This window comes from Dendropsophus ebraccatus, chromosome 9 (assembly GCF_027789765.1).
Source record: "Dendropsophus ebraccatus isolate aDenEbr1 chromosome 9, aDenEbr1.pat, whole genome shotgun sequence".
NCBI classification, from domain to species: Eukaryota; Metazoa; Chordata; class Amphibia; order Anura; family Hylidae; genus Dendropsophus; species Dendropsophus ebraccatus.
The window spans coordinates 82,986,287-83,013,979 of NC_091462.1; the positions used below are offsets into that span (position 1 = coordinate 82,986,287).

General features: G+C 43.9%; 1 protein-coding gene across 1 annotated transcript in view; it reads left to right on the top strand.

The window, feature by feature from the left end:
• The first annotated feature begins 2,649 nt into the window (after nucleotides 1-2,649).
• TXNDC11 (thioredoxin domain containing 11) overlaps nucleotides 2,650-27,693 on the top strand; it is a 41,427-nt gene continuing 16,383 nt past the window's right edge. Inside the window, exons 1-6 of the mRNA XM_069983724.1 lie at nucleotides 2,650-2,998; nucleotides 15,673-15,889; nucleotides 16,887-16,984; nucleotides 18,964-19,093; nucleotides 22,370-22,463; nucleotides 25,612-25,724. Coding sequence (XP_069839825.1) covers nucleotides 2,874-2,998; nucleotides 15,673-15,889; nucleotides 16,887-16,984; nucleotides 18,964-19,093; nucleotides 22,370-22,463; nucleotides 25,612-25,724 — 777 coding nt within the window. The 5' untranslated portion in view covers nucleotides 2,650-2,873. The remainder of the gene's footprint in view (nucleotides 2,999-15,672; nucleotides 15,890-16,886; nucleotides 16,985-18,963; nucleotides 19,094-22,369; nucleotides 22,464-25,611; nucleotides 25,725-27,693) is intronic.

Here is a 27,693-nt window from a genome sequence, read left to right on the forward strand (position 1 = left end):
CCATTTGTTTCCGTACTTATTTGCATTGTGGAAGAAACGTGTTGTCTCACCCAACGCCAAATAACTCAAAGGAAGATTTATTTATGAATGGGGCTCACCAGGATTAGAAAATACACAGCTGCTTCCTGAAACAGCGCCACTCATGTATTCAGTTTGTGTGTGGTATTGCAGGTCTGTTTAATTGAAGTGAAGGGATCGGAGCTGTAATACTGTAAAACTATGTTTTAAGTTGTAAGTAACCATCATTGGTTCTCCTTCCTTGCAGCACATGTGGGAGGGAATAACCCCACAAGACCTTATGGAAATGCTCTCACCCAGCTATACATTTATTACACATTGGCCCTCATCAGAGTAGCTCAGACCCTTACACTTACCCATTTTCCTGCTCCCCATAATCCACGCTTCTGACTCCCATCTACAGCACTTTACTTAAACCCTTCCTCATAGTCTGTAAGCTTGTGCAAGCAGGGCCCTTACTCCTCATGTACGGCTTGATAGTGACATACATGTGTATCTCCCATAACTGTAAAGTGCTGCAGAATCTGTTGGCGCTATAAAAATAAATATTTATATTATTTTCATGATGACAGTTGGTGCGCCGTGCTGTATGTCAATCAGTAACAGCAAAAAGGGGTGGGGGCAGGAGGTGCTGGCGTGGCTCAGCTCCACCTCTGTGACACTTCAGCTGGTAATGAAAAGGATGATTATAAAACTTTACTCAGGATTTGAATTGAGAGTAAGCTACGCTCACACGAAGCAAAACTGGCGGAATTCTCCCTCGCGGAATCCTGCCAGCCTTCCTGTCATAATGACAGTCCATGGAAGGCTTGCGCGCCTCCTCTCTCTGCGCTGAAGAATGGACATGTTCATACTTCAGTGCGGAGAGAAGAGGCGCCCGAGCCTCCCATGGACTGTCATTATGACAGGGAGGCTGGCAGGATTCCGCCAATTTTGCTCCGTGTAAGCCAGAGCCTAAGGTGGGTGGCAGTATCACTTAAGGGATGGAGTGTGTTGTCTGTATTTAGGGGAAGCCTGGGGTGGGATCTTTATCTTGAAGTTGCCTGGTCTCCAGTCTGCATTTAGGGGAGTAGAGTGTCTGTGTTAAGGGTACAAACACACACCGTATACGCAGCAGATTTGATGCTGTGTTCAGTTATTAAGATCTAATCTGCTGCGTATTTGCTGCGTATCGCAGCAGTAAATACGCTGCGTATACGGTGTGTGGGTTTATACCCTAAGGGTATGAACACACACACACCATATAAGCAGCGTATTTACTGCTGCGATACGCAGCAAATATGCGGCAGATTAGATCTAAATAACTGAACACAGCATCAAATCTGCTGCGTATTTGCTGCATATCTGTTGTGTATACGGTGTGTGTGTTTGTACCCTGAGGGTGAAAATTGGTCTAAGGTCTGTATTTAGGGGAGTAGTCTTGGTCTGGGGTCTGTATTTAGGGGAGTAGGGTGTCTGTATTTAGGGGAGTAGTCTTGGTCTGGGGTCTGTATTTAGGGGAGTAGGGTGTCTGTATTTAGGGGAGTAGGGTGTCTGTATTTAGGGGAGTAGGGCGTCTGTATTTAGGGGAGTAGTCTTGGTCTGGGGTCTGTATTTAGGGGAGTAGGGTGTCTGTATTTAGGGGAGTAGACTTGGTCTGGGGTCGTCTGTATTTAGGGGAGTAGGGTGTCTGTATTTAGGGGAGTAGACTTGGTCTGGGGTCGTCTGTATTTAGGGGAGTAGGGTGTCTGTATTTAGGGGAGCAGACTTGGTCTGGGGTCTGTATTTAGGGGAGTAGGGTGTCTGTATTTAGGGGAGCAGACTTGGTCTGGGGTCGTCTGTATTTAGGGGAGTAGGGTGTCTGTATTTAGGGGAGCAGACTTGGTCTGGGGTCTGTATTTATGGGAGTAGGGTGCCTGTATTTAGGGGAGTAGGGTGTCTGTATTTAGGGGAGCAGACTTGGTCTGGGGTCGTCTGTATTTAGGGGAGTAGGGTGTCTGTATTTAGGGGAGCAGACTTGGTCTGGGGTCTGTATTTAGGGGAGTAGGGTGTCTGTATTTAGGGGAGCAGACTTGGTCTGGGGTCTTCTGTATTTAGGGGAGCAGACTTGGTCTGGGGTCTTCTGTATTTAGGGGGAGTCTGGTCTGGGGTTTCTATTGTTATAGAGTCCAGTCTCAGTTCTGTACTAAGTGCCTGGTCCGGGGTCTGTATCAGGGGAGAAACCAACCTGTTTGGGGGGTGTCGTCTGTATTTAGGGGGAGCCTGGTCTCAGGTCCATACTAAAGCCTGGTATTGGGCCTGTATGTGTTTAGGGAATCCATTATTTTGAGGGTGCAGTAGGTCACTTTATTCTTCCATGGTCTCTTCTCCCCAGTGGTCATGTATGTGTGCATGTACCTAGAGATACACATAACTCCACACAGCAGTCTCAGTAATATAAGTATCGTCTTATAATGCAGAGGGCAATACTAGAGGTCGAAAATGGTTTGGTCCACAGGGGGTTAACTAGTTTCCACCCCTTCTAATGTAATCTAATGTAGCCCACCTGGCCGGTGTGCCCGGGGAGCAGAGCGCCGTCATATCACATGGCAGCACGTCATGTGTGCGGCGGCTGAGGGGCGGGCTGCTGGCTGACAGTGCCCTGGGGTGTGCGGCTGGAGGCGGGGAGCAGAGCTGGCTGACGGTGCCTGGTGCTTCCCTGGACGCGGCTGCTCTTTGTACACGCTCCCCGCCCATGGCTCGGCTCAGCCGCGGAAGTCCAGTGTGACAGACGTGGCGGCGCCCCGTTCGCGCTGCTGGCGGCCCCGGGGTGTGATGAGGAGAAGCCCCGTCCTGCCCCCAGCGGGCTCGGGCCGCCCATCTGCCCTATAAGCGGAATGCAGAGGCCGGCCTGGCTGCACGTTAAGCGGCTGCTGTGCCTGATGGGCCGGAGGCCTGACCTGCTGTGCGGGGCCATAGCGCTGAGCTGCGCCCTCATCGTGGCGCTCCGGTTCACCTGCAGGTAAGTACTCCCCCTCCATCATACCCCCCTATACACTGTATATACATGTCATATACCCCTATATACTGTATATACGTGTCATATACCCCCTATACACTGCTCATACATGTCATATACCCCCTATACACTGCTCATACATGTCATATACCCCTATACACTGTATATACATGTCATACCCTCCTATATACTGCTCATACATGTCATATACCCCCTATACACTGTATATACATGTCATACCCTCCTATATACTGCTCATACATGTCATATACCCCCTATACACTGTATATACATGTCATACCCTCCTATATACTGCTCATACATGTCATATACCCCCCTATACATTGTATATACATGTCATACTGAGAGGAATGAGTTAATCCATCCAAAGTTTGAAGAAAAATAAACTCTTTTAATAGAAGAAAAATAAACTCTTTTCTGATGAACTTTCCTATTTTTGAACTGAATCCTGTTCAAGGCCATAAAGCTGGTCCACCACCTGTTTTTTTGCAGATAATTAATGTTATTTTATTATTCACATTTTTGTAAGCAGATAACAAAATGTTCATGTATCAACATCCTTATGTAAACAATTTTTTAATATCAACATCCTTATGTAAACAATTTTTAATTGAACATTTAATCTTACTATATGTCCATATCTGTCAAAACATATCTGTAGTTATCCGTTCTTTGAAGTTGATGACTTGCATAGTGTATGACTTTGCATTTTACATTCATATCCATTGGTTTTTTTCTGTATAAATAAAGGTGGGTTCTCAGAGATAGCAGAACACACCAGACTTGTTTGCAAGATACGTTGTCTGTGTCCTCATTCTAAGTGCATGGTGTGGGAGAGGGGATCCGGACCCATTCTCCAACTCAATTAGGAAACAGCCAACAACAGTAGGCCTTCTTTGAGAAGGCACCCTAACATTTTTGGCGCCCGAACAGGGACACGCCCATTACATCGGGAGATCGGATGACCTGCACTGCTGTACCAGGAGAGAGAGAGGTGAACAAGGAGACCACAAAACCTGGCCAGGTAAGAGTAAAAAATTTGTTTGCTCTTTTCTGTGCTCTCCTCCTTCACATCTTTCTTATCTACCTCTGCAGAGTAAGTTATCAAAGTGAACTCACGATAGGCGTGTTAATTTGAACTCTGTTCTCCTCTTGTTGGCTGTTCTATGTTTGTTTGTCCTAACCTGTGAGGGATAGTATATAGTAGGCGAAGAATTGCTCATTCAGGCTAAAACTGTTACTCAGGGCCCGGCCGTGGTTGTCACACAGATCCTCATAAACACGGAGCGTTGTGCAGTGGGAACAGTGCCAGTGCTAAAACCACTTTGGAATGAGCCTAGTAGCCTAACTATACAAGGACGCTGGACAGTGGTCTGGTTGTTTCCAAGGGAAAGATCTGTAATATGCTAATTACTGTCCTCTGTATACTTGGGGTAACTTGTTTTGCAATCTACATAGCAGCAAGAGTATATTTCAACATAATAGAAGGAAGCCCTGAACCGTGGAATATTCTAAGTCCCAGCTTCTGGTAGTGATCCGTGGTCATAAGTGTACAGGACACAGGAAAGAAAATCATCAGTTGATTATTCTGGGTGCCTCCTGTCATAAGTGTACAGGACACAAGAAAGGAAATCATCAGTTGATCATTCTGGGTGCCTCCTGTTATACGATCACGAAGTAATATAAAATGGGACAAACAGAATCAAAAGGGGTTTCTGCAACCCACATAGTGACCTGCCGATATGGCAAAGAACAAGCAAAAAGGGCAAAAGCAATGTTGAAATATTTTAACATCCAACATGATGCTGTTTTTAACCCCAATACTTGGACTAAAGTCCAAGAAGAAAGGGGAGGATTAATAATTGATAATGGATGGGAAATGACAGTTACCCATATGAAAGATCTATCTCAACAGGCAAAAGGCCAACAATGGATATATGACTGGAAAGAGGGAACCTGGGATATAACCCAGAGGGGAGATAACAAAAAGGGACTGAGCCTTACTTCAGTCTCAAATCCCCCCCCTTCTTACACAAAAACAGTACACGTACCCCCGGGATGGGTATGTTTCAACTGTGGTCAACAAAACCCAGACTGGGAAGACACTTGCTTAGCATGTGGGGCACACAAGCCTCATCCTGATGCTTTGCACCCTGTGATTGAGAGAAGGATATTTATTAAGGAACCAATAGATCCTGCCAATCCTGATGCTCCACGAGATTACCAACTAAGAGCATTTGATGAATATAAACCCTGGCAACCTGGGGATCAAATGTCCCTGTTGCAGAATGCACCAAATCCTGGAATAGCTCCTGTTAGTTTTTGGAGGTACCTAGATCAAATTCAAGGTACATATAGAGCCGCCTGGATAGACATGATGGATCTCTGTAGAATGAAAATGAGCCCAGTTCAATTTTCCCAACTCCAGGCACATATTGGCAATCGTGCACCTCATGACATAAGGTCAATGGCATCAGGACAACAGTTTATGCCACATTTAAATGCTTTTTGCCAAATGCAACAGAGACAAAAGGGATCCGCAGGACCAGTAATGCAAGGTCCTCAGGAATCAGTGACTGATTATTCTTTCAGACTAAACCAGTCATATCAAGATGAGGGACTGGATCTACAAGATGCAGCAGTCAGAAGATTGCTAGCAAGAGCTTTCATAGATGGTTTAAGACACCCAATTGCAGATAAACTGAAATTATGTTGCCCAGAGTGGAGACAGGCAGATAATGTGGATGATATGATTACAAAAGCATGTGGAATCCAATTGGATTTGCAGGAAGGAAAACAAAAAAGAGTAGTGGTAGCTGTGGCCAATGAACAGCAACCTGACCAGAAACCACGGAGAGGTCCCACTTGCTACTATTGTGGTAAGATAGGACATGTGATCAAGGAATGCAGGAAAAGAAAACGGGACAATAAAGAAGAAGAAAAGGAGGAGTCAGAGCCAAAGAGACAATGACTATATGCAGCAGAGGATAAAGACACTAGAGGACCATTTGTCACAATACCCATACAAGTCTCTGGAGTTCAAACCCAAGCTCTAGTAGATTCAGGAGCCTCAAGATCAATGATACCCTCTGATAAGTTGACTCCCAATGATATATCAGACGATGCAGTGAGTGTAGTTGGCTTTGATGGTCACCTACAACAAATTTCTCTTACCCACCCACTAAAAACAAAAATAGGTCCACATATATTGGTATCCAGATTTCTTGTGGGTGGATCTGGGACAATGGCACTTTTGGGTGCTGATCTTTTGTCCCGCCTGCAGGGGAACATACAATATATGGAAGATGGGAATGTTATGTTGAAAATTCCCTCAGACCTACAATCTGAGGCACTGTGTCAAATACTCAGCCTTGAAGAGCAGAATGACAGCATTCCTGCTACTTCTCAGTCTACACTCCTTGATTCCTTACCTCCCATTTTATGGGCTAAGGATAAAATTGACGTAGGAGACATGCCAGTAGCACCAGTAAAAGTGAAATGGAAAGAAAATATCACACTGCCTCAACTTCAACAGTACCCTCTTAACTCTGCTCAAGAAAAGTCATTATCTGAGCAAATAGAACCATTGTTGCAAAGGGGGGTACTGATTAAATTAAAATCTGCAGCCAATACTCCATTATTCCCTGTTAAAAAGAAGACCATCAAGGGACAACCAACTGTTTACCGAATGGTTCATGATCTAAGAGCCATAAATGCAATACTGGAACCCCTCACTCCAGTAGTCCCAAATCCCCATACGCTGCTCAATCAAATACCATCTGGAACACAGTACTATACTGTCATTGACTTGGTCAATGCCTACTGGTCAGTGCCATTGCACCCTGATTGTTATCACCTGTTCACATTCACACACAAGGGTGTCCAATATGCGTGGACGAGATTGCCACAGGGAATGGTTCACTCGCCAACTTTGTACTCTGCAGCAATGGCATCTGTCCTAGAAGCCTTTCAGCTGCCACCAGAGACTGTGCTCTTACAATATGTTGATGATTTACTTCTTTGCTGTCCAACAAAAGAAGTTTGTGAAAAAACAAGCATGGAATTACTGAATTTCCTTGTTACAATACACTGCAAAGTGTCCAGAGACAAATTACAATTTGTCCAAGAGAAGGTCATTTTTCTGGGACATTGTCTATCAGCTGGCCAGAAACATCTGAGTCCAAGTCGCATACAAACTGTACAGCAAGCTAAACCTCCAACCAATGTGAAGAAGCTTCGTGCTTTTCTGGGACTCGTATCTTACTGTAGGCAGTGGATACCAAATGCTGCAAAACTAATGCAACCATTGTATGACTGCACAAAAGAAATTCCTTTCAAATTTCCAGCAGAAGCAGCAGCTGCATTTCAAACTCTCAAGCAAGAATTGTTGAGAGCCCCTGCCTTGAGTTTGCCAAATTACGAGTATCCTTTCGTTCTCTTTATCAGAGAAATAGATGGGTATGCTTTGGGAGTCCTTACTCAGAAACATGATGGCAAACATAGACCTCTGGGGTACTATTCAGTCAAATTGGACTCAGTGGTCAAAGCAGCTCCCACTTGCCTAAGGACTGTTATATCAGTACAAGTCATTGTGGATAAAGCATCAGATGTATCTCTAGATTATCCTACCACCATTCTCACTACTCATGACGTCTATGCCATACTAACACAGGTCCAAACTAAGCATCTGTCAATGGCTAGACAAGTCCGTATGCAATGTGCACTTCTCCTTCCTCCTAATTTCATCTTTCAAAAACTCACAAGTCTAAATCTGGCTGAACTTCTCATATTCACAGATTTGGACAGGGGGGAAAAGGACAGTGACAATGGTGAAGAAACACTTGAAATCATGGAACACGACTGTGCTGAACTAATAGAAGCAGAGTCACAACCTATTCACAATATTTCAAGAATCCCATTGCCAAATCCTGTGCATGAATTTTTCATTGATGGCAGCAGGTTTGCTGATGAGCATGGCAAATTCCATACTGGATATGCTGTGGTAACCCTGCATGAGACAGTGATATGTGGCCCTTTGCCGCCAAGCTGTTCTGCCCAGGTCGCAGAATTAACAGCACTGAAAAAGGCCATAGAACAAGCAGGAGATGATGCCACCAATATCTACACTGATTCAGCATACGCACATGGCGTAATCCATGACTCAGGCCACATTTGGGCAGTAAGAGGGTTTTTGACTGCAGCAGGAAACCCTATTAAGCATGGGACTCTGATCAAAGAACTCATAGAGATAGCTGCAAAAACCAGAGATCTTGCAGTGATAAAAGTGGCTGCTCACACACGAGCAGATACCAAGGAGGCCAGAGGGAATGATTTGGCCGACAAAACTGCAAAGAAAGCAGCTCTTCTTCCACTAGAACCTGATGAAGAAGTGGATACTGTGAGTGAACAAACAGAATTACAAAAAGTCATTCAGTCTATGACTGAGGAAGAGCTTGATGAATGCACAAGAAAAGGGGTGTTGGTGGATGGAATATGGCATATTGAAGGGTTACCAGTTTTGCCAAAAGCCTGGTTTCCAACCCTTTACTCAGCCTTACATCTACCTAGCCATGTCAGTGCAAATGTGATGTTGCAACAAAGCAGAAAATTCTGGTATGCACCAGGATTCAGGCATTATGTGAATGAACGCCTAAGGGTATGTCACATTTGCCAGGCCAATAACCCTGGACAGACAGTAAAAGTCCCACAAAAACATTTACCAAGGGCTTATTATCCCTTTCAGAGACTTCAAATTGACTACATCCAGATGCCAAAGTCTGGTCCACATGAGTATGTACTTGTCTGTGTGGATCTCTTTTCTGGATGGCCAGAGGCATATCCGGTAAAGTCAGCCAATGCCAGAAATACAGCAGCTAAGATTGCTATGGAACTGGTTCCAAGATTTGGCCTACCAGAAGTCATTGAATCAGATCGAGGAACGCACTTTACTGGTCAAGTGTTCCAAAATGTGTGTCAAGCTTTGGGTATAGACTCAGCACTACACACCCCCTACAGGCCACAGGCCTCAGGAAAGGTGGAAAGGCTGAATGGTACCCTTAAGCTGAAAATACAAAAAACAATGCAAGAGACACATAAACCATGGCCACAGTGCTTACCAATTGCTTTGTATTCAGTGAGAACAGCCCCTCAGGGCAAGACTAAACTCTCTCCATACGAAATATTGTTTGGGCGGGCACCGCAGTTGGGGTGTTATCTACCACAGCAGTTGGAAATGAATTGCGATAACCTATCTGCATATGTTATCAGTTTGCAAAAGCAACTAAATAATAACCATTCTCGAGTTTTCTCTTCCCTTCCAGACCCTGAGGCTGATACTGGAAGCCATAAATTACAGCCTGGTGATCTTGTCTATGTAAAGAAGCATACTCGAAAAAGTCTTGAGCCCAGATTTGATGGTCCATTCCAAGTGCTTCTGACAACGCCTACATCTGTCAAGTTGGAAGGAAAGGAGACATGGATCCATGCCAGCCATTGCAAACTTGCATCATGATTTTGATCCTAACTGGGTCAAGTGTATCCTTGTTAAAAAAATCTGAGTCTCGAGAAAACATGTTACTAACACATCACAAATTACTTAACATGGAACTAAATGTATCTGACTGTTGGATATGTACCCACTCCCCAGTAACCGCATCTTCTCTTGCTTATCTAGCTATTCCTGTCCCATTTGAAGAATTTCTTGATGTTGATTCCTGTTGGGACCAATTAGCTAATAATGATACACAGTACAGTAGTCAGTGGAATGTCAGTGTCACAATTCCAATAGTAGGGTGGATATCTTTTCCATGGTGGGCAGGGGAAGTGAGGTCTCCAACCAAAGGTTACCAATACCTAGCATTCAAAGGGGGTAGTTGGGTGAGGAGAAACTCTACTCAAATAATACACATGGGAGATGTGCCCTTAGAGAATGTAAAAATAATATTCAATAGGACAGATGCTAGTAAAGGGACATCAGATGTATGGAAACCATCCCTATTGGAGAGAAAGATCATAGATTCTAAATGGGAATGGTCACATTTATTCAAAGGTGGTAATGAGACAACCTGTCAGAATGAACAACATAACTTGTGGTGTAATGATTCATCGGCATACAGTCCAAACGATCCTACATGTGGAAACCCAGATGCCGGATATTGTAGCCCTTTGGGACAAGATCCTGAGTGGTGTGCAATAAAGAGTGTAAGTAAATTGATTGATCTTGCCCATCATCTAGTTTTACAGCATTCTCACCTATGGGACCTCCCAGGAGGAGTGTATTGGGTCTGTGGAAGGAACGCCTACAAATGGCTCCCTGTGGGGATAAATGGTACCTGTACAGTGGTAAGATTGACACCTGCTACCTTTATAGTACAGACTGACGATCTCCCAATAGGTAAAATCCCTAGACATTCACTGACAAAAAGGGCCAAGGACAATAAACCGCGACATAATGGAAGACCTCATCTAGTACAGATGTCAATGGCCAACAAATTCTTTAGTACTTTATTTCTGTATCCTATGGTGATGCAAACTTGGGACAAATTAGTTGAAGCCACAGATTATTTAGATGATCAGATATTTGACATACTGGATATACTTAACACCTCAGTAGCAGTGCAGAGGCAACTTATGGTAGTTACTAACCAGCACACTGTGGTACTTGATTTTCTGACTGCTGCTCAAGGGGGGATGTGTCAAGTAGTTGGCCCTACATGTTGTCATTATGTAAATGATCAGGGAATAGTGCAAATCACAGCAGGACTGGATAAAATTGCACAACTAAGGAAAAAACATGATGAGATGATTCTGGCAGACCAGGATAAATGGTGGTCAGGGGCATTAGCTAGCTTAAATCCTGCAAATTGGTTCAATGGTATAGGAGGATGGTTCATGGGAATACTACAAACAGTTTTTCAGATCATGTTGTTTCTTTTATTGGTCTATTGTGTAATCAAAGGATTATGCTGTTGTTGTCAGCAAGTTACAAAGACTAAATCTTATACTCTATAAGTAATGATGTTTTGTTTCTTTTTCTTCTAGATTGGCGTTATGATGAGGAAATTTCTTGGAGGAGGATATGCCCATGTGGCTCTAGGTGATGGTGTTGGACCCAGAAGCATCCGCACCCTGGCAACCCTCGCCGGTCAGAGAGTGTTTAGGGTACATATTGGGATTTAATCCTGTCCAGGACCCAGATTTCTTCATCATCGCCAAAAAGGGGGGAAATGAGAGGAATGAGTTAATCCATCCAAAGTTTGAAGAAAAATAAACTCTTTTAATAGAAGAAAAATAAACTCTTTTCTGATGAACTTTCCTATTTTTGAACTGAATCCTGTTCAAGGCCATAAAGCTGGTCCACCACCTGTTTTTTTGCAGATAATTAATGTTATTTTATTATTCACATTTTTGTAAGCAGATAACAAAATGTTCATGTATCAACATCCTTATGTAAACAATTTTTTAATATCAACATCCTTATGTAAACAATTTTTAATTGAACATTTAATCTTACTATATGTCCATATCTGTCAAAACATATCTGTAGTTATCCGTTCTTTGAAGTTGATGACTTGCATAGTGTATGACTTTGCATTTTACATTCATATCCATTGGTTTTTTTCTGTATAAATAAAGGTGGGTTCTCAGAGATAGCAGAACACACCAGACTTGTTTGCAAGATACGTTGTCTGTGTCCTCATTCTAAGTGCATGGTGTGGGAGAGGGGATCCGGACCCATTCTCCAACTCAATTAGGAAACAGCCAACAACAGTAGGCCTTCTTTGAGAAGGCACCCTAACACATACCCTCCTGTATACTGCTCATACATGTCATATACTCCTATACACTGTATATATATGTCATATACCCCTATATACTGTATATACATGTCAAATACCCCCTATACACTGCTCATACATGTCATATACTCCTATACACTGTATATATATGTCATATACCCCTATATACTGTATATACATGTCAAATACCCCCTATACACTGCTCATACATGTCATATACTCCTATACACTGCTCATACATGTCATATACCCCCTATACACTGTATGTACATGTCATATACCCCCTATACACTGCTCATACATGTCATACCCTCCTGTACACTGCTCATACATGTCATATACCCCCCTATACATTGTATATACATGTCATACCCTCCTATATACTGCTCATACATGTCATATACCCCCCTATACACTGTATATACATGTCATATACCCCTATATACTGTGTATACATGTCATATACACCCCTATACACTGCTCATACATGTCATATACCCCTATATACTGTGTATACATGTCATATACCCCTATATACTGTGTATACATGTCATATACCCCCTATACACTGCTCATACATGTCATATACCCCCTATACACTGCTCATACATGTCATATACCCCCTATACACTGCTTATACATGTCATATACCCCCTATACACTGCTCATACATGTCATATACCCTCTATACACATGTCATACCCTCCTGTATACTGCTCATACATGTCATATACCCCCTATACACTGTATATACATGTCATATACCCCCTATACGCTGCTCATACATGTCATATACCCCCTATACGTTGCATATACATGTCATATACCCCCTATACGCTGTATATACATGTCATATACCCTCTATACGCTGCTCATACATGTCATACCCCCCCTCCGTACGCTGCACATACATGTCATACCCCCCCTCCGTACGCTGCACATACATGTCATACCCCCCTCCGTACGCTGCACATACATGTCATACCCCCCCTCCGTACGCTGCACATACATGTCATACCCCCCCTCCGTACGCTGCACATACATGTCATCCCCCCCCGTACGCTGCACATACATGTCATACCCCCCCTCTCCGTACGCTGCACATACATGTCATACCCCCCCTCTCCGTACGCTGCACATACATGTCAAACCCCCCCCGTACGCTGCACATACATGTCAAACCCCCCCCCCCTGTACGCTGCACATACATGTCATACCCCCCCCCCGTACGCTGCACATACATGTCATACCTCCCCCCCCCCCGTACGCTGCACATACATGTCATACCCCCCCTCCGTACGCTGCACATACATGTCATCCCCCCCCCGTACGCTGCACATACATGTCATAACCCCACCTCCGTACGCTGCACATACATGTCATACCCCCCCTCTCCGTACGCTGCACATACATGTCATACCCCCCCCCCCCCCCGTACGCTGCACATACCTGTCAAACCCCCCCCCCCTGTACGCTGCACATACATGTCATACCCCCCCCCCGTACGCTGCACATACATGTCATACCTCCCCCCCCCCCCCCCCCCCCCCCGTACGCTGCACATACATGTCATACCCCCCCCCCCCCCCCCCCCCGTACGCTGCACATACATGTCATACCTCCCCCCCCCCCCGTACGCTGCACATACATGTCATACCCCCCCCCCCCTCTGTACGCTGCACATACATGTCATACCCCCCCTCCATACGCTGCACATACATGTCATACCCCCCCTCCATACGCTGCACATACGTGTGTCATACTCCCTTATATATTGCACATTTATGTAGCTTCATAGTCGGGGTACTATGCTTGCTGTGTGTATGAACTACAGTCTCTACTTTGCATCTGAGAATTGGTGACATCCATCTGGATGGGGTTGTTTCTCCCGCATGTCTATGGATGTATGGAAACTTCTGTCAGTGAATGTGCTGCATAGCAGGGTACCTCAAGTATGGGGATTGTATGACTGCTGGGATCCCCGTTCACATCTATAGGAGTGCCGCTGAGGAAGGTCACTGTGTACTGCATTAAGGTTGTTGTCACGTGTAGTTAACCTCTTCATGTCTAGGTGACAATTCACACCCGTACACTGTGCGTTCATAGAGAACAATGGGCCAGAAGACATAGTTCTGGCTCATTGATGTCAGTCTATGGATTCTAGGTGCTGTCCTGCAGGTGATACGGAGCTAAACTGGTCGACTCCTCCATACAGGACCTAGCTGAGTGTGCTGTTTCTCTATAGTTAGAGACCTCTGACAGACACCCTTGGGTGACCGCTTATCTCCAGGGAGAACAAGATGTATTTCAGCAGCAGAGAGTCAGCTAATAAGTCTTATGTACAGTACAGCCGGCTTTAGATCTACTGAAAATGAACCATGTGACTGTCGGATTCTCCAAAGCAGACTGTCACTATAACAGTAAGAATTTCTTGGAAATTCCCCCCCCCCCCCCCCCCCCAGAAGTTATACAAATCACCAATATACACTTATTATGAGAAGTGCATTAAAAGTGCTTTTTTTCCCTGCACTTACTACTGCATCAAGGCTTCACTTCCTGGATAACATGGTGATGTCACTTCCTGGATAACATGGTGATGTCACGACCCGACTCCCAGAGCTGTGCGGGCTGTGGCTGCTGGAGAGGATGATGGCAGAGGGATGCTCAGTGTCCCTCCAGTGCCCTGTGTCCCTCAGTGTCCCCCTACCATCATCCTCTCCAGCAGCCACAGCCCGCACAGCTCTGGGAGTCGGGTCGTGACATCACCATGTTATCCAGGAAGTGAAGCCTTGATGCAGTAGTAAGTGCAGGGTAAAAAACACTTAAAGGAGACCTGTCACCCCCCGTGACGGGGTGACAGGCTCCCGACCCCCCGTTACAGCCCCCTATACTCACCTGGTCCCGCTTCCTGATCCGGTCGGGTCACGGAGATATGAGCGCCCAAAGCCCGTCGCGTGCGCTCACAGGAGAGTCCGACGCTTATAGAGAATGAATGGGGAGTCCGATGCTCCGTCATTCTCTATGGGCATCGAACTCTCCTTTGAGCGCGGGCTTCGGGCGCTGATATCTCCGTGACCCGACCGGATCAGGAAGCGGGACCCGGCAGGATCAGGTGAGTATAGGGGGCTGTAACGGGGGGTCCGGGAGCCTGTCACCCCGGCTAGGTGGGTGACAGGTCCTCTTTAATAGGCATTTCCCATATGATGTGTATTTTGGTGATTTGTATTACTTTTGGGGGGCAATGCATTACTTAAATAAAAATTATCATTGGACTTGTCCTTTAAGGAGCAAGTGCCAGCTCCCAACTTCTTTTCTAGGCTGCTAAGTCTCTGCCGGGTACAAGAGTACCACGCTGACCACCCTCCACCCCCTCAAGCTGAGGACTGATGGTGTAGACCAGTGGCCAGGACCCCCAGTAACCAGCATAATCTGCTGGTAGCGAGTGTGAGGGTCTTGATAGAGAGACCCCATTCTGATATCTCTTATTGTCCCACCACTGCTGACCTCTCTAACTTCCTGGATTGGTGTATATACCAATCCAATAGCTTTAGGGTATGTCCACACCATGCAGATCTGCTGGTGTTTTTCTGCATTGTGTGACTGTACCTTTTATTGTCTAAATGTCGGCATCTGCTTTGTGTATGATATGGTCTATCTATATTAGCAGGAGTGTGGAGTAACCTGGCAGCGATACCATGTGTGACTGCAGGATAGTGAGACTTGTATAAGCTCACACCAGGATGTATGTGCTGAATGCCGCCTGTCCCATATCCACATATCACACATACACGAGTACAGAGACACGCAGACATAGACCCAGTGTTGTAACACGTTGTTGACTCTTCTGTTTGTTTTCAGCCGAGCTAAAGATGTCGTCATGCCAGCAAAGCCGCCCATGCGCTTTTTCCCCACCCAGTCACCGGTGGTGGACCTCTTCCTCGGCCAGGTTGACTATGCACAGCACCTCCGTCAGGACTCGGAGATAACCTTGTTTTTCCTGTATGCGCCCTGGTGTTCACAATCCATTGCCGCGAGAGAAGAAATTGAGCGTGTGGCTGATAAGCTCGCAGATCAGGTGACTGCATTATGTCTGGGATCTCATCCCTCTTACATTTCAGAAATTCTCCTTATGAAACTGTAAGCAGTTTGGAGGGCTCCTAACTGCTGACAGACTTCCTTTAAAGGGACCTGTAATGATGATAGCTGACCCAAATGGCGAGCAGTCACTCCTGACGGTTCAGTTATCCGTGGATACGACCATGTCTGGTCGGTTCTGTGCACAAGACATACTGGATCATAATAGGCCTTGTGCATGGAACCGACCCAGCATGCTCATATTCATAGTAACCCAAACTGGTGGCAGGAAAGATTGCACGCTGATCGGGTCAGCAAACATTGTGGCAGGTACCCTTTAAAGGGACAATATCCCCCCAAAAATGTGCATTTGAAACTATTCCTGACTGGAAGACCAGGAATTTTCTGTAAAAGCAAATATAGGGTGGGTTCACGTGTAGCGGATCACTGCAGATTTCACACTGCAAGTTCTGCAGCACAATGTGCTGAGATTCCCAGTACTCTCATTTTGAATCGGTGTACATTGGGTATGTGCACACTGAGGAATCCGGGCGGATTCCGCAGCTCGCGGCCACGTGCATCTCCACTTGTGCCATAGACTCCATTCTATGCACAGCCGGATTATGCCACCCGCCTGAAGTATGAACCAGTTCCGCCTTGATTCCTCAGTGTGCACATACCCTCACAGCTGTGTTTTTTTTTTTCCGCTGCAAGTATGTAAAGTGGCGCTTTATGCACTAGCAGCAGAATTAAAGTTCCACTGCGAGTATGTTAACATATTCAAAATGACAGTACCAGGAATTGCAATGTAGTTCGCTGCGGAATGAGCAGCATGAAATCTGCTGCAATCCGGTACGTGTGAACCCACCCATAAACTATTTAAAAAAAAATAAAGTCTTCTAATGCTTTGTGCTGTGTGAGCTTCACTGACAACAAGATAGGTTTCCTTCTGTGGTGGAAGTCTTTGAGCCTCATGTTTTCCTGTATTCACCTTCTAGGTGCTGTTTGTGGCGATCAACTGCTGGTGGCATCAGGGCACATGCAGAAAACAAAGAAGTTTTTTCTATTTCCCAGTGATCAACCTGTATCATCGGAGGTAAGTGCAGGCAGGTATACTGAGAGCCTGGATAATGGCTGTGTGTCATGGCATTCCGGGATCACAAATCACCATTCACACTGGTTAAAAAGGTTGCAGATTTTCGACAGCAGAAAATCCTTCGTGTGCAGTTAAATTTGCTCTTACAGATTTACAGAGTTTTTGACACTGTGGATTCCTTGCATCTTTTGACTTGCCCACTGGAAAATCCACAGTGAATGTACAGTAGCACAATTTCTATGAAGATAATCTGATTTCTATGACTGGTAGTGTAATTTCCACATGCAGATTTACTGCGGGAAGCCCACTAGTAACCCCTAGAGTAACAACAGACCACTCTCTATCAGTGGGTTTGTCCCCACGTTGCTCCTATATAGCCAGCTTTAGGAACTGCTTTGTCCATCTGTTATTAAGGAAAAATAGAGCAGTACATGTGATACTGGAAGTAGGGAAACCATGCTATTCCCTGAGGCTGCAGTAGTCTTTCTAGCTTAATTTTCTTTCTGAAGAGTTAATCATCTCAGAGTGGGTCACACCAATACTATATCTGTAGCTAACAGTGCTTTAAAAGGGGGTCGGGAAATTATGGATGACTATTTTCTTAGGCTAATAACATACAGCACCCCATTAGAGTGCTGGCACTGCACAGTGGCTGAGGATACGCATAGTCAGTTTGTGGTCTGTACCAGCCATCTGCTAGTTTCAGATACTCTGCCTGGATTGGCAGCTTCTAGTATTTTTAGTATTTTCTGCCTTTCTACAGTTTGCACTTGACTGTTCCTGAATGCAGGGGTTTACCTGCAATAAATGACGTTTATTAGATATTAAAGCTGCACACGTTCTGGACACTATGTAGTTTTCATCTGGCAAGGGGGTGTGGGAACTTAATAAACCATGTATACTTACCTGTCCCCGTGCCTTCGGCCGCCAGCTGTTGCTTTTGGCCGGAGCCCGGGTATGTCACATTCAAGACTTCTCTAGTGTCAGTGTCACTGCTCGGCCAGTAATTGCCTGCTCAGCCAGTCAGTGACTGGGGGGTCATTAGATAACCTGGTAGCCTGCTTGAAAAGATGGGTTTTGAGGGCGCTTTGGAAGCTATTTATGAACAGTTTCAAGATGACCATACACCCAGAAGACAAATGATGCCGGACATTATTTTCATAGGAAACACTGCACTACTAGGGGCAAACAGAAATACATGTACAGGTATTTTTATAGCCAGAGTGGTGAGTACAAACTCATTAGATTTCTTTTTATTGACTACAGAGTGCTGCTCTGCAGGAAATCTCATGAACATCTGTCCCTTCAAATGCCATGACATTAAAGAATGCAAATACTATAATGAGCAGTTCTAGAACATGTTCCCAATTAGAGATGAGCAAATTTACAGTAATAATGATGTGAAGCGCTTTGTTATCTCTGCAATCCGCTCATCAGCCTGCTTCCATTTAACTCACTGATGCTCCTCTGTTGGTGCTGGGAAAAGCTGGATCCAATCCTAGGAAACTTCTCCCAGTTTCCCAGGACTGGATCCAGCTTTTCCCAACACCCAGGGAGGAGCGGCAGTGAGGCAGCAAGCTGATGAGCGGATTGCGGATTGTAGAAATAATGAAGCGCTTCACTTGGTTATAACTGTAAATTCGCTATCTCTATTCCTAATCTCTATTCCTATTGTCTCTCGGCTACAGAAATGGATACAAATTAAAAAAGGGCTCTTGTGTGGTGTCAGATTATCTGGTTCGTCCTGAGTATATTTCGCCACACTAAGACCCTGCAGTCACTAGCCTGCTGACAGCAACCTGGGGCTCATAGGAAAGCTGAATCTGTATTACTCCTATATAATAGTACACAGTATTATTCCCTAATGCAGCTTGTACAGGACCACTGAATGTAGGGTCTCCGCCAAATGTCCTTCATAAATATGTATGTGTGAAGCCGCTGTCCTTATTGTAATACCTTTTCCCTATTTTTGTTTGCAGTTTTGGACCCATTGAGTATAAAGGCCCATTGACTGCAGCATATATAGAGAAGTTTATCAGAAGAGTCATGAGTCCGGTTTCATATATTCCTTCAGTGGAAAAATTAAAGGATTTCCTTTCCAGCTTGGAGGTATTGTCCGCTTGTAATGTTTTTGTTTTTTTTTAACTGAGTAAGGGCCCTATCACACAGATTTATCTGACAGATCATTGAAGCCTAAGCCAGGAACAGACTTTTTTCTTTATGTATATAACTGCTTGCACGAGTTTACAGACTATATGGAAGGGGTTAAGTAAAGTGCTGTAGATAGGAGTGAGAAGTGCAGATTATGGGGAGCAGGAAAATGGGTAAGTGTAAGGGTCCACTTACACAGACAATTATCTGCCACAGATTTAAAGCCAAAGCCAGAAACAGACTATAAACAGAGATCAGGTCATAAAGGAGAGCCTGAGATTTCTCCTTTTCCAATCCATTCCTGGCTTTGGCTTCAAAAATCTATCAGAAAAAAATCTATCTATGGCGGGATAAGAGAGGAGGAGAACATTTTTAGTTTTTTGGGGGGGGTCTCTAAGCAGATATGTCATACGCTTCCTCTTTGATATGTCCTAGAACTTATGGTACACGTTGACATGTTCAGTCTCCCTAGCCCCTTTATAGTGGTAATAGAGGTTAAAGCGACTCTGTATCCACAATCTGAGCCCCCCAGACCACTTGTACCTTCACATAGCTGCTTTTAATCCAAGATCTGTCCTGCGGGCCGTTCAGCAGGTGATGCAGTTATTGTGCTAAAAACAACTTTTAAACTGGCAGCCCCGTACCCTACGGGAGTGGCCTAGATTGTGTATGCATTAGGCTGGCACAACCTCTCCGTCCCTCCTCCCCGCCCTCCTCATCATTAGGAATGCTTTTACCAACCTCAGTCCACAACTTTCTTTCTGTAAGGCAACTGGCTGCAGCAGGAGCCCTCCCCCGATGACTGTCCCTGCTATTAGCCACCATGAACAGTATATCGCACCACTCTGTGAAGCCACATCACTGACATTTCCCTGTGGGTGGGAGGAATCTTCACATAACATATGGAAATTCACATAAGAATCATGTATGTACATGTATTCAGAAAAAAAGTCAAACACCTTGGCTAGTTTTTCTTCTGGCCCCTTTATTTGCTCTTCCAGGTTTTTAAAGTGTAGCTGTCATCAGGGCACGCAAGCACTATTCTGATCCAATGGGGGGGGGGGGGTCACATGCATTATGGTCTCATGTGTGTTCATAGCTATGGAGAACCAAACTTTCTCCAGCAGAGTGGAATTTACCAGTTAGAAAGCCTGGAACTGCCCCTTTGGTGTCTGCTGAGAGCATAAATAGTCTATATCTGACCCACGTGTGCCATGTGTTTTGTATTCAATGAGAAAGGGTCCTGCTTTAGAATGGGAAACTTTATACTACATTGTCATATATACATTGTGGGATTCTTCGGGTAAAAATGGCTTGGCTTGTTATGCATTGGGGATAACAAGCTGATCGCTGGGATCACAACTGATCCCAAGAGCAGCAATGCAGTTGCTTCACAGTGAATGGAGGGTTCAGCATGGCCACCATGACCTGAGCTTTGTTCATTGCCTTTGGGGCCTCCAAAAACATACTGTAAATTCTAACCCTGCTCTGTGCATATTGGTATGGTAGATGAATGTTTTTTCTTCGAGGAAAATATTTGTAAGTTAAAAGGCTGCTGTCATTATCAGTTTTTGGTTACAGGCGCCATTCTGTATGGTGGTGAGAGGTACTTGCATTGTCACTGTATTTTTTTATTTATTTTTTCTGTCTGATTTATATGTACATGCCCAATGAACCATTATTTTTTTTTTTTTATACAAGGTACAGCTTTTGTTAAAGGGAATCTGTCAGCACCTGGACCTGACCAGAGTTGCTGACAGCGTAGTGTAGGTGGCTGGCCTCCTGTGAGCATGGTACCTGTAGTAAATACGTACGTGCAATAGATTCCATACAATCTTGGGTCTCCCCTTGTAATCAAGAATAAAGGAGGAGTAGTGGCTTGGTGTTTGTGCCTTACTTTGGCATGCGCCGTCACCACTACTTCCTTCTCCCTCCTTTTTGTTGCCTATTTACTGCTGGCCGGATTCCTGCTCCATGCTATGGTCATCGGTGTGCATGATGACCAACAGCTGGAAGGGGCCATGTGTGTTGATTTGCCAGTTCATGCATGCACCGCTAATCTCTTGGGTCACACTCCTGACATCGCTGATCTTGCATGCTCTGTAGGCTGAAGGCCTGAAGGCATAGCCCTCAGCTGGGACACACCCACCTACGGTGCGAACTGACACTCGGCACGCATAGCCTTTTCCAGCAGCGGCAGATGTGCGTAGCGCGATGGCATAGAGTAGGTGGCCGGCCAGCAGTAAATATGCATCAGAAAGAGGGGGGAGGAAGGAGTTGTGAGGCGTGCCAAAGTGCAGCACAAATGCCAAGCCACTACTCCTCCTTGACTCTTGATTACAGTGGAAGGCCCAAGATAGTATAGAATCTACTGCTTGTATACATTTACTACATGTACCATGCTTACAGGGGGCCAGCCACCTACACTACACGTTCAGCGCCTCCGGTCCGGTCCAGGTGCTGACAGATTCCCTTTAAATCCCAGCTATGTTTAGGTAGTTTTGGTTATAGGAGATGGTTATGTAGTATGATTACTCACCAGCAGGTGGTGCTAGTTTATCATTCCAATGTCAGAGTGTTGTTCTAAATTGTATTTGTCATTGCAACCCATCCCTTACAAGCCATGGAGGTTCTCCGCAAGGGAGCCACAGGACAACCTGCACTGCATATGTATTTATTTGTAGAGGTATCATTGGGATATCTGACAAATGCTGTCATTTTAACCCCTTGACTCTCTGCAAAATACATTCATGCACAGCAGCTGTATGGAGGAGACTCTGGTGCTAAACCCACTACTTACCTGGTTCCAGTGTAAGGCATGTAACCATCTAGATGCCACTGTCAGTGGTGTCACTGGCAACGTGCTGCCTGTAACCCCCATATCTATTGTACAAGCAATTTCATACTAAGGTCCCCAGCGACTGGACTTAAAAACTGTAATAAAAAAAGTGTCATCTTACCAATAATGCAAGTTACATTCTTTTGCTATACACTAAATAACAAAATGTAGATTCCCATTGAAGTAGAAAAAGAAACATTCAATAACTACAATAAAAAACATTGCATATTTTGCTACAACCTACATGGTATACAGGGTCTGCTGCCAATGTGATGTATACCTGTGTTGTGTGCACACTGTTGCAGTAGGCATGTGATGTGGTGGAACATATTTTGATACATGAATAAGACAGAGCAGAGGCCATCATGCTTCTTCTTTTCTTCTCTCCTCTATAGCCTGGTGTTCTGGGTTTCTTTGAATTCAATGCGTCACCTCAACCTCCCGGCTATCTGACGTTTTTCCGATCTGCTCTCCACTCATTACAGAAAGGTATGTGCACACATGTACTCAATATAACATTCAATCTATAACATATTTTTCTATACTGCAAAAAACTACTTCTACCTCTGCCTGCATACACATTTATATTGTATATTGGTTATAGCTACTGAACTGGTGTGCCCACTTTATACCTTATTAACCCTTAGTGTTATAACGAGGGGTCCATTAGGTCCTGACTTGGGCTTTGTTCACAATTGTAATGTAGTGTGCAATCGGAGAGGACATCAATTTTAAAAGACCAGGTAACCCCTTTAAGGTGTAATTGGGTTGACCGTGACTTTTAGAGGACATGGTATGTTAAATAAGTGCAGTAACCATAAAGCTGTTAGGATTGGGCTAAATTGATTATCAGCCAGCTCATAAGGATGTCATGTTTGGTTGTCGTCATGTTTTTGGCCATGTAACGCTGTATCTCGTGACTCATTGCCACATTGGATTCACTGTGTGATGAATCACAAGCCTATTACCATGCATTGCACATGCTTTGTGATGTTGGCTCCCTGGCCTTCATTATATGGTACTGCGATGATGACGATAAATGCCATGCTTCCTTCTGGGATAATAGATAAGTAGAGAATGTCATTTGCAGCGGGCAGAAGGTGACAGAGCTAATTTACCCTTCAAGAATAGAGACAAACTCATCAGGTGTGAGCAGCGGATAGCGCTTTAAAAAGGTTAAATTCAATAGACCATGTAAAATGTAATATACCATACTATGAAAGAATAGACAACCCCATTCTTAGAATTAAGCACCCCATGCGGTCAGCTGACCCAGCAGGTCCTGATATTCTAACCCTGTTACTGTGGGGACAAATTCCTCATTGCTGGCTGCTTACTGGAGCTCTGTATATACAACCTACAGCAGGATAGTGGAGGTAGGTGTATGGTATATGGAAGCCCAAACAACACAGTAAGAACCTAGCCCAACCTGCAAGCTGTGCAATACATGGGTGAGCCTGTAGACGGCAGCAGTGAGACAACTCTATTGTTCCCCAATTAGAGCATGCTGTGTCTGGGTTATGTGAGCTGATAATACCCATCAACTAGTGCCACCATTTATCTACAGAAGATTTTTTTGGGCTGCTTGATGCTTTACATGTAGGAAATATCCCAGCAACTATATCCATGGGGCTGTTACATGTGTTTTAAGCCTACGCCACTAGTCGTCTGCTATGGTGTATTGCATAGCAGTACATGAGATGACTGCGCTGTGTGTGTGTGTGTATTATATATATATATATATATATATATATATATATATATATATATATATTTATGTGTGTGTGTTATAAATATTTTTTTTTTTTCTATTTTATAAATGTGTTTTCTAGTTTGTTCTTTCTGTTCTTTCTCATTCCTTTAAGATGCTAAATGCTGTTAAAGATTCTGCCAAGCTTTGTTCTCTGAAATTAAATCCCATTGGAACTATTGACTTTTTAGATTCTCCTGAAGCGCAGTAAAAAGTTACAGCTTTATTATTCCAGCATAAGCTACTGCAGTATATTAAATATCGTCTCCCCCCCCCCCCCCCCTTTTTTTTTTCATTCTCTGAACAGTAATAGACTGGTGAAATACTAAAATGGGTGTGTGCCCACAGCTTATATGGCAGGAAATAGAGTCCCTGCGGGTCCACTTATGTGGTGCCTCCATAATGAACTGTCCCCTCGGATTACTGCTCCTAGGAAACAATAGACCTGTAATGCAGTGTGTGATGGGGCACAAGGATAAACCATGTGGGCCCATAGAATTCGTTATTCTTCTGCCATGCACATTAATATACACGTGATTTTTCCCACAATCACACAGATGTCTAGATTAATATTGTGCTATTTATTTAACATTTGGATATATTTGCCAGGATGGAAAAAGGAATTATTGTTAACATCCAAGGAAAACAAAAATCTCATTTCTCTCATTTTGGTCTCCTGCTGATCACAGGTTACATGTGTTAGTGACAACTAGTAGATGTTTCTACAGTCAGTCTAATCCATATTTGTGTACAGTGCAAATATTCTGGTCCAATAATCATAATTTGTATTTAGACAGTTCCATTCTATAATCGATATATAAGGCCAGCAATGCCATTATATTCAACATTGACCATTTGGTACATTTATTTTAGCAATGTATCACCTAGATTGGTTTTAACTGATTAGAGACGAATACTGGAACTTGATTATTGGGCAGCTGCCATGACTGAGCTGTTTTTGTAGCAGCATTTAGGGAGCTGCTTTACTGCAATCCTTATGGACATAGGCACAATAAACATATCCTGACCTAATTCATTGTATGGGACACATTTGTCAACATGCTCTGTAACCTCTGTGACCTGTGCAAAGGAAGAGCCTGTCAGAGAACCTGTCGTGCTTTGCATAGTTTCTGACACGGACAGAGGTGGCAGCAGAGAGCACTGAGAAGAATACGCCACTTCCTTGTGGCTTGTGTTTTTGTTTTTTGTTTTTTAATGTAAGTAACTTACAAAGTATAACTGTATAACTTTCTGACACCAGTTAATTTAAAAACATTGTTTTTCTCAGCAGTACCCCTTTAAAACTAAGATGAGAATTCTTGTTCTCTGTGATTAGTAGGTCTTCTGGAAAGTGATCTGTACATAATTACAGTGAGAAATTACACCAGTAGAATGCGATTTATCTGTGGTCTCCTCTAAGGTCAGCCTCCCCCTCCCTGTGGAATGACTTTTGCACAGGTTACAGAGCATGCTTACCATATTTTCCCCGGAGTACCCATTTAAGCCTGCCTAGTGGGCGGAATAAAAATGGCTTTATTTTATACTATAGACAATACATTTTTTTACATGAAAACCTGATATTAATAGGTCATTTTCTGATGACTCGTTTCATGTAAAAAGTGATATATGCAGTGTTTAACCTTATGGCCACCTATTTGTGTGGGACAGGCCCTTGAGTCACAAATGCTGCACATGATCCCCATTCACTGCACACAAGTCTGTAGGAATATTTGCCATGGTTGCAAGTTGCCCTCCTAGGGAATCCTTGAGATTGTTGTGGGTCCAGCCATTGAGCTCTAGTCTCAAACATAGAGGACTGGCAGATCATTTAAATGACACTCTCTCCTGCATCTATGGCTTTCTTACTCTTTCCTGTTTTCTCTACAGATTATATAGATACCATAAGATTTGGAGTAATCACTCGGCCAGCACTGGCAAAGGAAATCTCTCTCAGCAGCCCAGGAAGTGTTTATTTGCATAGAAACCTCAATTCCTCTTTAGTAAGTATCACATGGGTTAAAAATAAAAAAGGTTGTGTGCCACATAGTAGTCTGCTCAATATTTTTAGTCAAAACTTGAGCAGACAAAAAACTAGCATCAAAAGATTTACCCCCACCTTTTTTTTTGTCCAGTGAGCTTACTATACTTCCTTATTATATCCATGTTTTGTGGCCAGTAAGGCCAAATTCACATGTTCTATGCTCAGACCATATTTACAGATGTGCTACTGACTGGCCGCCGGAACTCCCAGCATCATTCACTATGATGCTGTGAGCTGCAAAATAGTTGAATCTTCACGCTACTGTACTGACATAGCCTTGGTACAGTAGCGTGAAGATTTAAAGAGAACCGGTTAGCTGCAATTCACTTTTCAAACTGCTGTCACTTTTAGGTAGCTCTTAGATCAGGGAGAGACATGACTCCTTTCATATCTCTCTCTGTGCTTCGAGAACATAAATAAAGCTTATACTATATAGTAAGAAGAGTCAGAGGCACTTGTTAAGTGCAGCAAGCTGTAAGGCTGGGTTCACACTGCGTTTTTGCAATCCGTTTTTTTGCAAAAACGTTTTGATCCGTTTTTCCATTGACTTCCATTGTAAAAAAAAAGGATCAAAACGGATTCGTTTTTTTTGACGGACACAAAAATGTAGCTGACACTACTTTTGCGTCCGTTAAAAAAAACTGATCCTTTTTTTTTTTTTACAATGGAGGTCAATGGAAAAACAGATCAAAACGAATGCACACAAATGCATCCGTTTTTCATCCATTTTTTGCAAAAAAACAAGATAAAAAAACGCAGTGTGAACCTAGCCTAAAACCTCCTGCCTTCCCCCTCCCATACCTCACCCTGCTTGGGATTCAGCCTCCAGGTGTCAATGAAGCAGGGAGGGAGGAGAGAGGAGGCATTCCTGCCTGAAGTAGATCTGGGGTTTGGGAATGACTTTGGATTAGAGAATAAAAGTATATTACTCTGTTATGGAAGTACAGATGAATATAAGGATACCATGTGTCTCCATGTCCTAACAGCTATCTAACAGTCAGCAGTTAATAACGTGAATTACAGATGACAGATTTACTTTAAAGTGACACTGTCACCCCCTTTGTGCATTCTGACATCTCTACACAGGTGTAAAGGATAAATTTAGCGGTTTTCATACCTTATTTTATATCATACGTCATGGTGCTTGTTCAAGTAAAAAGTAATCTTTTATCAACTGCAGATTGTGTTAAGTGGGCGGGGTCTCGTGGCATTAGCTTCACTTAGCCCCACCCACAATGCCACCGTTGGCCCCGCCCCCTTGCTGGCCATTGGAAGAGGCTGGCCTAAAGGTCTAAGCCCAACCTCCTCTAGGTTGGCCCACCAATGGGCGTCAAGGGGGTGGGGCCAACAGTGGTGTTGTGGGCGGGGCTATGTGGCACTAATGCCTCGAGGCCCCACCCACTTAACACAATCTGCAGTTGATAAAAGATGACTTTTTACTTGAACAAGCACCATGAAATATGATATAAAATAAGGTATGAAAACCGCTAAATTTATCCTTTACACCTGTGTAGAGATGTCAGAATGCACAAAGGGGCTGACAGTGTCACTTTAACTATTTTGGAGCTCACAGCATCATAATGAATGATGATGTGGGGAGTTACGAAGTTGGGTCTGTAGGACATGGTCCATTCACGGAATGTGTAAATCAGGCCTGATACAGCGATAATGTTAAGGGTTTTTACATGTCCACATAAAATACAATGTTTTAATAATGCAGCAATATTTTCTGTGCAAAATATATATGTAATGAATACCATTTAATTCATACTATGTCTGTCAGTCTTTGGACCTATATTACCAATGTCTTGCAATATTCTGGTATGAGTCATTCAAAAAAATGTATTTCAGGTTATCATTTTGGAAAGTTTTTCTTTTTTTTTACCGTCTTGTTGAAGTTATTATCCAAAAGAAGCATCTTGCACCAG